This window comes from Rhinolophus ferrumequinum, assembly GCF_004115265.2.
Source record: "Rhinolophus ferrumequinum isolate MPI-CBG mRhiFer1 chromosome 5 unlocalized genomic scaffold, mRhiFer1_v1.p scaffold_110_arrow_ctg1, whole genome shotgun sequence".
NCBI lineage: Eukaryota > Metazoa > Chordata > Mammalia > Chiroptera > Rhinolophidae > Rhinolophus > Rhinolophus ferrumequinum.
Window position 1 is genome coordinate 3,390,398 of NW_022680355.1, and position 15,217 is coordinate 3,405,614.

Here is a 15,217-nt window from a genome sequence, read left to right on the forward strand (position 1 = left end):
TTGATATCTGTTGATTGAGGACCTACTTTGTGCCCCATCCTATACCAGGCTGAGGAGGTCTCCTGTGCTTTGACATCGTAAACCCTAAACAAATATTTGTTGATAAATAAAATGTATCCCCTCTCCTAGCAAGTGGCCTATTAAGAAAATTAATTCTTAAAAAGGTCTCTTATTTTGAGATCACGTGACCACAGAAGTCCCATCATTTTCCAATAGCCTCTAGGTATTGGCGGCTGCAAATTGCAGTAATCAGGTTGCAGGGGGATTTACAAACTAGTCACTTGCTCATATTCTTCAGAATTTAAAGTAACTTTTCAAATTCCTGCTAAAAGAATATTACCACCTTTTTAAGCTCACATTTCACTTTTCTTCAACTCGGTATAAAATGCTGTGCAAAAATTAAAAAAACGGTTTAGCGACCTGATATCTATAGTAAAAGGGGCATTTCTGCAATGTCCACTTTATAAATAAGCCAGAAACTCCCCAGATTTGGCCAGCTATATTAGTAAAAATTTAGGAACGTGGGCGGTTTATTATGATATAATTGCACATACTTTTGTTGAGGGTTTATCTAATTTAGTTTATTAATATGCCCATAAAAAGAACATTACAATAAAATAAATATTCAAGTAAATAAACATCATCATGACTGTTCTCTTGGATGACAATAAGCAATAATTATTAGAGTCCCAGATGTTTACTTAAATTGGCCCTGAAGGGACAGATAGGCCATTGGGTTGTCATCATGGTTACAGAGCCACTTTTTATACCGCGATGGTACAAAAGGGAAAACATCCATTCTGTCGGCAGACCATCCATCTATATAGCTTCTACCCATTATAGTTTGCCACAGTGACACTCATACAGCTTTAGATTTCAAGAGACTCCCATTTTTTTTAAAAGAAAGAAAGAAAATAGGAAAGAAAGAAAAAGCCTTTCAAGAGAATTCTTTTTTAAATTGAGCCATTGTGTGTGAAAACTTGCAGAGATAATTTAAGGCTTTCAATGAGGTTCCCTTCTCCCAGAGAGGATGGAGTTTGGTTTCTATCAGGCATCCAGGCTACGGGCAGACTTAAAACTGATTGAGGATGGAAATGATTCAAGTTTGGGCTTCAGTTTCAGAGAGAACGAGGCTTTTCTAGGGATGGCTGGCAGCTCTGCTCAGTCTCTCGGCCTCTCAGCCACGCTTTTGCTTTTGCAGTTTGGCCAGTTCCCTGTGGGGAAAGGCAGCCCCAAATGGTGGGCTCTTTCCCTCAGCTTCCCTTTCTTCTGGATCTTAGACCTGTAAATTCTCCCTGCCTTGGTAACTCACCAATGCTCTCCAACAGATGTTGAGTATGCTTTGTTTTGTTTGTATTATTCTCAGAGACTTGATCGGAATCAACTTCAGAGCCAGAAGTAGAAGCTCCTTTGTCACTATTTTGATTACTGCTGTCACTCTTCATGTAGTCTTTCCAGCTAATTATCTTGGATTGATCCTCAAGAGCTCGTTACTTCAAGATTTCCCTCTTCCTTTTTCGCCTGTCCTGCACATGTAGAAAGGTCTCTCTGAACCAGACTCTTCCATCATTCATTGATCACTGACCGTTTAAGTTACAGGTGCCTGTGTCACTTTTTATCTGGTCTCCCTGTCACTAATCTCTCCAATATAGTCTCAAATAGGACTGTGTCTTCGTCCGTTTGACGTGGTCTGACAGAACACTATGATTGGCTGGCGTATGAACAACAGAATTTGTCTTCACAGTTCTGAAGGCTGGGAAATCCAACATAAAGGTGCTGGCAGATTCAGGGTCTAGTGAGAAGACGGTGTCTTGTTGCCATGCCCTCTCATGGTGGAAGGTATGAGAAAGGAGTCCGTGATCTCTTTTATAGTCATTAATCCCACTCATGATGGCTGTACCCTCGTGACCTAATCACCTCCCAAAGGTCCCACCTCCAAATACCGTCACATTGGGGATTAGGTTTTTAGCTTATGACTTTTGAGGGGACACATTCAGTCTATAGCAGAACGTGTAACATAAAGTATCCTGGAAATGAATAAAGAGGAATCCCCTTTCCCATCCCTCACCTTGAAGTGACAGGACAGATGCTCTGTGGTATCCCACAAGAAGTCACAACAGCCAAGTATCTATCCAATGGAGGGAAGATAGTCACTTTCAGCTTTCGCCCAAGCAGGAATTTACTCTTTCACCCAATGGGAATAGACCAGGACCCCTCGCTCGTTGGTCCAATGACTCTAGCATATATGGACTGAAGGTGGGGTAGGCAGAACCATGGTATCATGGAAACAAGAACAGCTGCCTACCCACAGTAAGGAAAGCCAAGCAGCAGATACTTCTTAGAGAATCTTAGGGGAAAGCAAAGTCTCTTTCATAGAAGGTTTTTTTAGAGACTTAATGCTTAACACAAACTTTGAAAATACGAACCAGTAAAGATGAAAACATATTTCTGGATTGTAATATAATAAAATTACTTGGCATAGGACAAAAGCTCTACTGATACACAGCAAAGAATCAGAATATGAGCCAAAAAAAGAAACAGAGCAATGTAGACCAGGCAGCACAGTGACAACTGGCCTGGCGGCGCAGAAGAGCAGGTATTGGCGAAATGGTGCCAGGTAAGTATCCATGTACCCTCGAAGCCTATTGTCTTAACACAATTTATTCTGTCTGGGTGGATTCCAAGTTATCCAAGCACAGAATCGCTTTATAATGATCAATTGATCACCTGGTCTTGTTAGGTTGATGGCTCCTCCCAGGGTTATGACCTGGAGCAATGCCATTCCTGAATGTTGCCGATATTAGAAAGGCAATGAGAAAAGCTGTAAGAGAATAGGCAGCAAAGAACACAGTTTTTGCTCTAAAGTGATGGAACTGTGGATGATTTTTCCCTTCTGCGTTTTCCAAACATTCCTTAATGCCATTATATTTTATTTATAAAATAAATAAACCTCAAATACAAATGGTACAAAGAAGCAACACCGTCTAAAACATAATACAAAGTATAGCAACAACTTTCTTTTTGAACTTGGGGTTTTTGTAGTTAATTCCAGTAACAAAATTACAAATTTCTATGTCAGAGATGGGGATGGAGTGCCAGGTGCCTCCTGAGAGGGTCTTAGAATGAAATCACCTGATTGTCGCTTGGCCCCTTGTGCTTTTCTTTTTAAAACACGTTGCTTATTTTCCCTACAAAACATTTTTTATATGAGATTATCTATGAAGAAAATGTTTACCTAAAATTCTCATACTCTTCTACTTGTCGTTTCCATGGACAGCTCTGTATATTTGTGATAATCTGAAGGTAGTCATCCTCTGAATACCTAAAAGTCAAATGATAATGAAGTTAGAAAATAAAGATCTCACATATTGCTAACCAAATATATAAGTGCTCTAAATCTACTGATTTTTAAGTCTACTCATTTTAGCCCTCTAAATCTTTCTTGAAATAAGGTGAAGGCGAAATAAGTAAATATCATAACCGTTTTGAAAATTCTAGGAACATACAATTCGCAAAGAATTATTATGTGGGTTTAGGAATGTGTAATTTGCACATATCATAAGTCAAGTCTAGTATTACAAACAAATCACGACAGCACACAACTCACATTCATATGCTGTGGTCATTCACCGCAGCTTTAACTCATTGGCAAATAAATATATTTTTTATAGCTGTTTACCATAAATATATAGTTTATATTTTTTTTCAGAGTCTAAGTTGATAGATTTACCTTGGGAAATATAGATAAAATTTCCCCAAAATAATCATCTTAAATTTTAATTCCAAACAGTACATTAAAAACCCAGATTGGGCTAAATTAAGAGAGATGTATATTGGCATAAAAAACTATAGGCACAGAGGTACAGTTGATCAGGATCCTAGTTTCCAATAGATCTCCTTCTACCTGAAATTCCATCATTAAGTATTAATTCCTTTAATTACAGAATAGCCTTTAGTTTTTAAGGGTTATCATTTAAAATTCAAATACCCTTTTGGGTGAAAGAACCCTTCAATGTTCCTTCAATTGGTATCTTAGTCATTCCTTGCCAGCTATTTGAGAGCAAAGGTCTGTAACAAGGAGAAAAAGTACAAGTTGGTGAGGGAGGTGGGGAAGGGAGAGCATAGGAAAGAATCTTGTCAGGAAAATCACTCCTCTATCCCCATCCAGCAAAATGCAGATCCTCCAAAGTTATCTCTAGAAGGAGATATTTGTTATAAGTGGGAAGGTAATCAACCAAGTAACTCCTTTGTCCCTGAAGTTTATCTATAGTTTGGATTTCTCTCCATTCATGTTGCTGCCAAGGTGAATCAAAAATATTTTCCCTTGGTTCCCATTGGCCCACCTAAGAAAAGTTGAGAATCTTGAAAGACTTAGTTAAATACGAAAACAGAAACAAAGCAAACCGCTATCACAGGAAAGATTAAAAATAGTTTTACTTGCATATAAGCTTCCAACGTTAACAGACGTGGCTCACTTCCATGGGCCCAAAGACTCAGCCTAGTACACTGAGTGTCTTGAGAGATCCATACTCTAGCCCAAAGTTTTCTGTGGATGTGACACGTTCTAGATGGAGTGAAGACCGCTTGTCCCACATGGTGAGAGATACCCAGAAGCCCTCTGCATGACAGTGTTAAGCTCAAAAGAAGAAATATACATTCAGCAGCCTACGCAAGTCTCTCTTAACTTGTAGCTCTTCAAGAGATACATGGCACTGTAACTATTCTCTCCTGTACAGGGAAGTCTTTTGTCTACCACCAAAACATGGTTTTAAGTCATTTGATCATGCTGAAAACAGGACAACAATCAGAGTACTATGTGTTCCAAGATTCATTAGGCGAACTAACAAAAAAATTGTTTTCTCACAAAACTCAACTAAAGAAAAAATGGAAAGGGAAGGACCAGATACAAATACCTTATTTAATTAAATCAATGAGAATCACAATTGTATTTTAAGTCATCAACATAAAACATACCATAAAAAACACAGTAAATGGATAATTACTATCCTATCATAAAGACTAAAAGTGTCAGAGTTTAATTTTTTTAAATGTCATTTATTAAACTAAAAAGACATTACATTTTTCATGATATAGAGCTAAGATAACAAATTAGTAAACTTAAAGACATAGCAATAGAAACTATTAAAAATGTAACATGAAGGAAAAAAGACTGAATGAAAATTTTCCAGGGAATCATTCAGTTGTAAGACAGCCTCAAGTGGCCTAATATATGTGAAATTATGGTCCTAGCAAGAAAGAAGAGATGAAAAACTTTTCTGAAAAACATTATGGTGGAAAATTTTCCAAATTTAATGAAAACTACAAACCCACAGATCCAAGAAGCTCAAAACCCAAAGCACAAAAAGAACATGAAGAAAACTACACTGAGGCACATAATAAAAAAATTTCTTTAAACCAGTGATACAGGGAAAATTTTTAAACAGTTTTTTAAAAAGACACATAATGTACATAAAAACAAAGATAAGAATTACAGCAGACTTGTGAAAAACAATGTAAATCAGAAGAGAGTGAAACAATATCATTAAAATATGGAACAGGATTTGAGGGAACTCTCAATTAAGAATTCTATAATCAGCAAACCTCACAAAAAAAATGAAGGTAAAAGAACTATTCCAGACATACAAAGCCTGGAAGAATTCATGTCAGCAACCTGTAGAACAAAGTAGGCTAAAGGAAGTCCTTCAGCCAGAAGAAAATATGAAATCAGATTGAAAAATGGATTGACACAAAGTAATGAGGAGCACTGGAAATAGTGAATATACAAATATATACAAAAGACTTTTTGTATTTTTCTAGACCTCTTTAATAGATAATTGACTATTTAAAGTAAATATAACGATATTTATAACATACATAAAATTTAAAACATACATAGAAATAAATGCATGACAGCTATAAAACAAAAGCCAGAAAGAGCAGAGAAGGACAGAAGTGGTATAAATTACTTGAAAGTACACTGTGATAAGAAAAGCATGTATACTGTTCACCTAAAGCAACCAGTAAAAACAAACAAAACCAAAAAAAAAGTGATAACACGTAATTATAAAATTACTCAATCCAAAAGATGGCAGAAAAAGAAGGAAGGGGAACAAAGAGCAGGCAAATAAAAAACAAATAGCAAGATGGTAGATTTAGACCCAACCACACGAATACTGACATTACATGTAAATAATCTAAACACACCAATTAAAAGGCAGAGAACAATGTCAGATTGGAGTTTCAATAAACAGGAACCAATCATATATCATTTACAAGAAATCCATTCCACATAAATAATTAAGTTAAAAATAAAAAGATGGGAAAAGGTGTACCATAGTAGAACTAATTAAAATGAAGCTGGAGTGGCTATATCCATATCAGACAAAGTAGATATCTAAGCGAGGAATAATACCATGAAAAAAATAGGCTAAGAGCAGAAATTGATAAAATAGAAAGAAAAGAATCAATAAAATTGAAAGCTGGTTAATTGAAAAATTGATGAACTTCTTGCCACACGGATCAGGTACAAGAGAGAGAATATACAAATAACCAATACGTGACCAATGAGAGAGGATGCAGCACTAACAGTCCTACAGACATTAAAAGTATAACTTTATGCCAAAGAGTACAGAAACTTAGATTCAATGGACATATTCTTTGAAAGACACAAACTACCAAAGATCACTCAAGAAGAAATCAATCACCTTAATAGTCCTACAGCTACTAATAAAATTGAACTAGTGATTAAAATCCATCCTGTAAAGCCAACACCAGGCCCAGATGACTTCACTGAAGAATTTTATCAAACATTTAAGGAATATTGATACCAATTCTACACAGTCTTCTATAAAATTGAAACAGGGGGATACCTCCCAACTCAATTTATAAGAACACTGTTACCCTGATATGAAAACCAGAAAAAGACACTAAAAGAAAAAACGAAAATACAGTATCCTTCATAAACATAGATGCAAAAGTCCTCAACAAAATATCAGCAAATTGAATTCAACAGAATATAAAAAGTATAATACACTCTGTCCAAGAGGGTTGTATCTTAGGAATGGGAGGTTGATTTGTTTGAAATCAATTGATACAACTCACCATAATAGAATAAAAAAGAAAAACCAAACCATCCCATACATAAAAGAAGAAAAAGCATTTAACCTAGTTCGGTATTCAACTATGACAAAAAAAAAATCTCAACAAACTCCATAAAGGAGGGTATTTACACAAACTGATAAAGAGCATCTACAGAAAAAAAAGCTTCAGCTGGGATCATACTTAATGGTGAAGGACTAAATGCTTTCCCCCTAAGATCAGAATCAAGGCAAGGATGTCCACTCTCACCATCTCTGTTTCACATTGTACAAGAGGTCTCACCAGTGTAATAAGGCAAGAAAAAGAAATATTGCCATCTGGATTTAAAAGGAAGAAATAAACTATCATTATTCAGAGATAGCACAATCATCTGACAAATCTCCAAAAAAGCTACTAGAACTAATAATTTAGCAAAATTTCAGGATACAAGTACTGAATCAATTATATTTCAATACAGTCACAAGAAACAACTTGAATCAAAAGTTTTAACAATTCTATTTATAATAATATCAAAAATATGAACTACTTAGGAAGATATTTGACCAAAGATGTGCAAGACCTATACATTTAAAAGCACAAAATATTGCTAAGAGAAATTAAAGAAGACCTAAATACATGGAGCAATATCCCAGGTCCATAGGTTAGAAGACTCAGGATTTATCAAGATATCAATTTTCCCCAAGTTGACCTACGTATTTGGTGCAATTTTAATTAAAATTTCAGCAGTCTTTTTTGTAGAAATTAAGAAGCTGATTCTAAAATTCATGTGGAAATGTAAAGACCTGGAATAGACACTAGAGTGTGAAAATTAACAACAAATTTAGAAGAGTTGCACTACCTGATTTCAGGATTTACTACAGTGCTACAATAATCAGAGAAGAGCAGTGTCTTATTTATGTCAAAAATATATATATAAATTAATGGAAGATTAAAAATCCCAAAACAAAGCTTTTTAACAAGGTAATTCAATAGAGAAATAATAATCTTTTTGACAAATGTTGCTGGACAATTGGATATTACCTATTTTTAAAATCCTCAACTCTTACCTCACTCCATCTACAAATATTAACTCAAAATGGATCATTAATCTAAATATAAGAACTAAAATTGGAAAATTCCTAGAACGCAAGAAAAAAATCTTAATGACCTTGGGCTTTGTACATACAATGCACAAAAGTACACATTACTAAAAACAGACACTTATATAACTAAACTTTACCAAAATTAAAAGGTTACTTTCCAAAAAACACTGTAAAGAAATGGAAAATTGTAAGTCACAGACTGGAAAAATAAAATTTTGCATAACAGATATCTGATGAAGATTCTGAATCCAAGAAATCTTACAATTCAATGATAAGATGAACGACCCAATTAAAAATTGGGCAAAAGATTTAAATAGACACTTCACCAAGATGATAGGTAGAAATCAACACATGAAAAGATGCTCAACATTAGTTACTAGGGAAATGCAAAGTAAAATTACAATTAGATACCACTACATATCCACCAGAGTGGCTAAAATTGAAAAGACATACTGAGTTTGGCAAGAAGTGGAGTAACTGGAACTCTCATACACTATCAGGGGGAATGTAAAACATACAACTATTTCAAAAGGCCATTTTGTATTTTCTTCTAAAGGTAAACATACATTTATCATGCAAGTCAGCTATTCCACTCCTAGGTATTTACTCAAAAGAAATGAAAACTTATATCCACACACAGTTTACAGCAGCTTTATTTTTAACAGCCAAAACCTGAAAATAATCTAAATGTTCATTAAGAGTTGAATGGATAAACAGGTTGTGGCATACACATACTATGGAACATTGTTAGTTTTATTCGGTGATGAAAAGGGAATGAACTTTTGATACTTACAAAACCAGAGGTCAATCTCAAAATAATTATGCCAAATGGAAAAAGCCAACCCAAAATAAGCCAACCCAATCTACAATCTACCCAATGTAGATTCCGTTCCAGAAAATGAAAACCCATCTACAGTGATAGAAAGCATATAAGGGGTTGCCTGGAAATAAAGGCTGGCGTGCGGGTGGGCAGTGGTAGGGAAGAATGGATGAAAAAAAGCATGAGACACCTTTGCTGGAGACACCAATTTGATTGGAGTGAATGTGCATACATATGTCAAGACTTCACCTTGCACACTTAAGTTGCACTTTATGGTACATCCTTTACAGCTCAAAAAACTTTCAAAATCTTCATTATTGAGCTAAAAAAATTGTATTTTGCATGGTAACAAAACTACAATAATAAACAATATACATCATCAGCCATCATTAAGATACTAGGATCAAATATCTAAAATTTAAAATTCTAGTTACTGTGAACTTACAGTATATTTAAATGAATATGCTTTTTTAAAATTTATTTTTCAATTACAGTTGACTTCCAATGTTATATTAGTTTCAGAGGTACAACACAGTGATTAGACATTTATATACTTTACAAAGTGATCACCCCAGTAAGTCTAGTACCCATCTGACACCATACATAGTTATTACAATATTATTGACTCTATTCCCTATGTCGTACTTTACATCCCAGTGACTATTTTCACCACTGGCAACTTGTATTTCTTAACCCCTTTTGCTTTTTCATGAATGTGCTTTTTTCAAGAGTTCCCTGGAGAGCTACTAAGCCGCTACTTCCTATGTGCTCTCAGTACCTTGAGCAACATTCCTATAACAGCCTTTCTCACATTGAACTTCATTCTGTGTTTACATGTTGATTTCCCCTTCTAGACTGTTTGTTTCCCTCTAGCACCCTTAAGGACTAAGCATTTCTAGCCTAACATAATCCCCAGCTGACGGTTCTTGTTCACCCAGGCAATACACATTTAAATATAAATGTGAAAGGTAATGAGGTCATGAACTACTCTGAATAAGTTCAAAGCAACATTTCTTTATTCCATGGATTATAGCTTCTACTTAATAACTTTTCCCAATGTTGACTTCCCCCTCACTCTTCCTATTCACAACTGTGTTACAGCCTAGCTCTCCTACAGTGTATCCACTGAAAACTCTCAGGTTACACCTCAGTAGCTGGTCAGTTACTTCATCCATTACCCCAACTCATCCTTCCTACTTTCCCAATTTCTTAGCATGAAAGGAAAGGGGTGTGCATGTGTTTTTACCTTCTTAAACTTTTATCCTGTTTTTAAATGAGTAACCCATATGTTCACTACCCCATTTCCGTCTTTGAACACCCTCAGTAGTGATCAATGTAGAATCTGCTGAAGATTTCACAGAGAAAATGGAGGAAAGGGATTATGTGGCTAGATCAGAGAGATATAACCTCTGTTAACTTTTAAAAATAAAAAAATACAAGAATTCTCTACCTCATTTTGGCCAGCTCTTAGACTTGCGAGTAATGTCTTCTCTCAACCCTCTTTATGGCACAGGATGGGTGTGAGGATTCTCTCTTCCCTGCCTCCATACTATTATGCTCCAGCTAGCTCACTGAAGCTTGTGAGACCTGCCTGTTACATTTTCGAGAATGTCGTGAGCAGGTTGTTAAAGCATTGGTAGCTTGAAACTAGCCACAGTAAGGAGTATTTGCACTACAGGAACTGGCAAACGTGACAAATCAGGGCTCCCTCCTCCCTACGACAGTTGTTACCCATGAACAAGTGTGTCGCTGCTCCTAACATTCTCCACTCAAAATAGGCAGCCCGTTGACCCACCTCAAAAGTTTTCACTCCCCTCCCAGTCTGAGCCTTATGGAGGCCTGAAGAGAAGGGCAGGTGAGACTATGCTGCCACACCTGACTCATCAAGCAACACTGACCCAGAGTGGTCCTAAGCCTCAGTCAAACAAAACTACCATATTAGATCCAAAAAGCAACTACCGGTACTATCGTGGGAAATTAAAGGTGACTTTATTACAACAAGATTTTGAGCAAATGCTTATAAGATGATTATACTTTTACTTTGGCTTCCCTGAAAAGCAGAGTTTGTGTCATTTTGAAACCATTCTTGCCTTTATATTAAGCATAGTCTAGAACATTCAAATTACCACCCATGGCCAATTAAAGGTGCATTGTAAAATACGGATAGTCTTTAAAACATTCTGTTTAAGTGGTATGTATCTTCCAACAAATAGTAGCTGGCTCCATTTCACTTACTATTGAAAGATGTCAATCATAACACATCTAACTTTACTAATAAGTTAGCGACAGAAAGGGGCTTTTGACTTTACAGTCAGTGACATTTAAAACCAAGTCAACACATAGTAGAGCTATCTATTACAAAAAAAGAAATACTCTTGGCCATTTTCCAATCAGAAGACAGTACTCAAGCTACTTACTTCCTGAGGTTACTGTGTTCACAGAATCTTTTTCATGTCCAGTCTAGAAATGAAGCATCGTCCTCTGATACAATAAAGGGGAAGACTAAAGAAGAATAGCAAAGGAAGGTTTTTTCCTACATGCTTGCCCTTTCTACTGAAAACTGTATCAGCAGCCAGCTTTTTTAGAAAATTAAGACAGCCACAGTATCATCAAAATCTGTATGGTGGGAGTGTGGCTAGAGTGGAAACCCATCTGAGAAGGAAAATCACACGTACGCACAAGTGTAGGCTAATTGGTGGGATAAATATGTCTCTCTACAAAAGGTTCCTGTTATGTAAAATGCTCTAAATCACATCATACTTTCTGCAAATGTATATTTATAGTTGGTTTTCAGTTACAAAGTAGAGCCCGCACCCCACAATCTTGACAGGCAGCTACCCTTATGTGATTACCCCCAAGTTTATGGATGACAAAACTAAAAGTTCTGAGAAGATGAATAGCTTCTCAATATTGTATTGTAAGTGGACAGGCTAAGAATTAAACTCATGTCTTTTGATTCACAGTCTGGCCCTCTTGACAATATATCATACTGCATCTCATCTATTTTCATAATGAAACCCAAAATTAATCCCATCAGAAACATTCTGTGGTCCCAAGACATACAATAAATCATAATGAATAATGCAGCAAGCTATTTCCAAAAGAATAATGTTTATTTAAATCATTATTACTAATACTCAAAATGAGATACAAATCAATAACATACTAAATGACACTAAGTAAATATTACATTAAAATTTAAAATAGTTTTCTAGAAACTTCTCTTTGGAGATTAAGACCCATATGCTGTGACTTTTATCTCAAATAGAGCTTTTTAAAAGATATAATATATGGTTAATTAATCATTAAATATGTTGGAGGTACTTATTAGATGTCTAGAAATTATCTTGAGGATATTCATTTATTAGTCCTATTTAAGCAGCTGAGATACTGATTTAGTTTCCTACAACATCTCTTAATAGAGAAAGCCAAGCTTTTGGTCTACTGAAATGGGTGGGGTCACCCCAGTTATATTAAGTCAGTAGATTTCTAAGCGGTGTTCTGTGTAGATCAAACAGTCTGTTGTAGCTAGTTTCTACAAAACCCCTGGAGAGCTTAGGTCTACATGAAAAGAAATTCTGCCAATCAATACAGTGCTATAAGATTTTCAATCAATATAGTCCATCATTTCCACTGGGCAATACTTTTTAAAGGAATTGTTGATGAGTGCATAACAGCTAACAAAAAGAAGTATGTAGCAGGTAGCCTGATTTGAGCCATGAATAATTCTGACATATTGACATTCCATCTACTAAAGGTAGAAGAATTCAATTTACATAGTTTTCAACTCTATATGATGGTAACTTCCAATTAGAATGTTGTGGTTATTGTCAATTGGCATCGGAGAAATAAATCTCAAACTTTTATTCACGCTATTTCCTGTAGTGTCCCTCAGACAAGTTAAATATTCTAAAACAGCTTCAGGAATTAACTACTAAAGCGGCCAATGTTTTTCTTCAGAGCCCCAGGGAAATCTCTAAACTGCCATATGTGAAAAAAGTCAGACAATGATTTTTTTTAAAAAGAACACTTTCTCTGTCCTAGACAATGAACTTTTGGGGTTTCGATATTAATTATATGTTTAAAGCACATGCTACGAAACAGTGTAAGCAGTGACTAAACTTAGCCCAACCAAAAGGGAATGGGGTGTCTATTTACAAAGGGGTTGCGCATGGTAAAGGAGAGGCTGCACAGATTATTGGTTAGGCACACTAGGGCTAGCAACAGGTCTATAGGCTACCCTGCAAGAGCTGAAGCTGTAGGTGTAGAAGAGGGTCACTGGGCAGGAGTGGTGGCCTTTGGTAGAGGATGCAGTCTCCCTCAAACACACTCACAAAGAGGGATCCAGGGGCATAAGACCCCAAACTCTCTCTCTTCCCATTTGCAACTCTCCTGCCAATGACTTCCATAGGCTGACCCTAACCGAATGCCAAAGGTTATGAGTCCAACTAATGTAGCCCAAGGAAGTCAGCCATCAGAGGCATGCAGCAAGACACAAAGCGCAGCGTGGAGATCTGGAAGGTTAAAAAAAGGAATATACAGTACAAACGAAAGTCTATTCATGATGCTACTTATCAGAATTATTTGTGGGTAACTGAATTTACTGCAGTGGACTAGTTTGAAATAATGACAAAATCAAGCAGTACCTCTTGACAAAACAAAAAAATATAATTTTAAGTATCTCCTTCACAAATATCTGTCACATGCAAATATATTACCAGTATAGAAAGAATGAATAAACAATGCATGAGGCTGCTATTTAAGATTTTCATAGTTCCTTTTGCAACACAATCACTACAAGATTTCTGAAGATGCAAAAATGATGACCCACTTTTCAAGTTTATAGAAAGAAATCTCCAGACACATAAGAGGATATGCAGAGATGAAAATACTAGCCATTTAGTGATCTTACACTATCAAGTTTTAGAAATAGGATCCTATATATCGTAAGGAAATGGAGAGAACCAGTAAGTTTAGGATTTCTCCATCTCTTGAAGAGTAACATTATATAATTAAAGTAAGTTACAATAGTGAAGGAGCTACCATAGAGAATATACCTAGTAAGACTTCTAAGCCATATATAAGTGACTATTAGCTCTTTGCTTTTTAAATTCTTCTGACTCACATATGCAGATTTGATTTCTCCCTCTGTGTCCTTTGTACCACCCTATATCTACTATTTATCTTTACAACACTTATCCTTTTGTTTTCATGTACTTAATAAATACTTATTGGGCATCTGTTATGTGTGAGGTACTGTTCTAGGGACCAGTAATACAAATAATGAACATAGATGTTTTTGAAAATCCATGTTCTCATATAATTTCATTATATTAGTGGATGATCGACCAATACAATGAACCAAATGTATGGGCTGAATTGCATTCTCCAAAATTCATATGTTGACTACCCAGTACCTCAGAATGTGACTGTATTTGGAGACGGGGTCTTTGAAGAGGAGATTAAGGGCCACCATAATGGCTCCAATCTGACTGATGTTCTTATAAGAAAAGGAAATCTGTATATACAGAGAGACACCAGGAGTGTGGCACACATAAAGAAAAGACTACGTGAGGACACTTCAAAAAGGTAGCCATCTGTAAACCAAGGAGAGAGACCTCAAGAGAAACAAAACCTGCCAACACCTTGATCTTGGACTTTTAGCCTTCAGAACCATGAAAAAATAAATTTCTGTTATTTAAGCCATCTATTCTGTGATAATTTGTCATGGCAGCCCTAGCAAACTAATACACCAAATAATATTCAAATTAATAACATATTGAAGTACTATGCACTAAGTACTGTGAAGAAAATAAAGCACGAAAAGAGAGAAAGAAAGTATGTGAGAGTTGCAATTTAGGTGGAGTGATCAGGGAAGACCTCACTAGGAGGTAATAGTTGGGCAAAGTCTCGAAGAAGGTGGTTAAATAGGCAATGTATTAATACATACAAAGGTGTGGGGACAGGAGAGCATTCTAGGCAAAGGGAATGACAAGTTCAAAGACCTGAGGTAGAGGTAGGCATGGTACGTATATTTAAGGAACAACAGTATGGTTAGGATGGCTGGAAATCACCCATGAATCACTTACAAATCTGCTCATGAAGGTAGGAGATGAGGTCAGAAAGGTAACAAGAAAGCTGATAGTACAGGCCTTGCTGTTCAAAGTATGGACCTCAGATCAGCAGTATTAGTATCACATAATAAGACTGTTAGCAA

General features: G+C 36.0%; 1 protein-coding gene across 2 annotated transcripts in view; it reads right to left on the minus strand.

The window, feature by feature from the left end:
- Positions 1–15,217, minus strand: part of ST8SIA6 (ST8 alpha-N-acetyl-neuraminide alpha-2,8-sialyltransferase 6) — a 137,453-nt gene that overhangs the window by 54,943 nt on the left and 67,293 nt on the right. For both annotated transcript variants that reach the window (XM_033100517.1, XM_033100516.1), the window contains exon 4: positions 3,236–3,322. In XM_033100517.1, the coding sequence (XP_032956408.1) occupies positions 3,236–3,322 (87 nt within the window). The remainder of the gene's footprint in view (positions 1–3,235; positions 3,323–15,217) is intronic.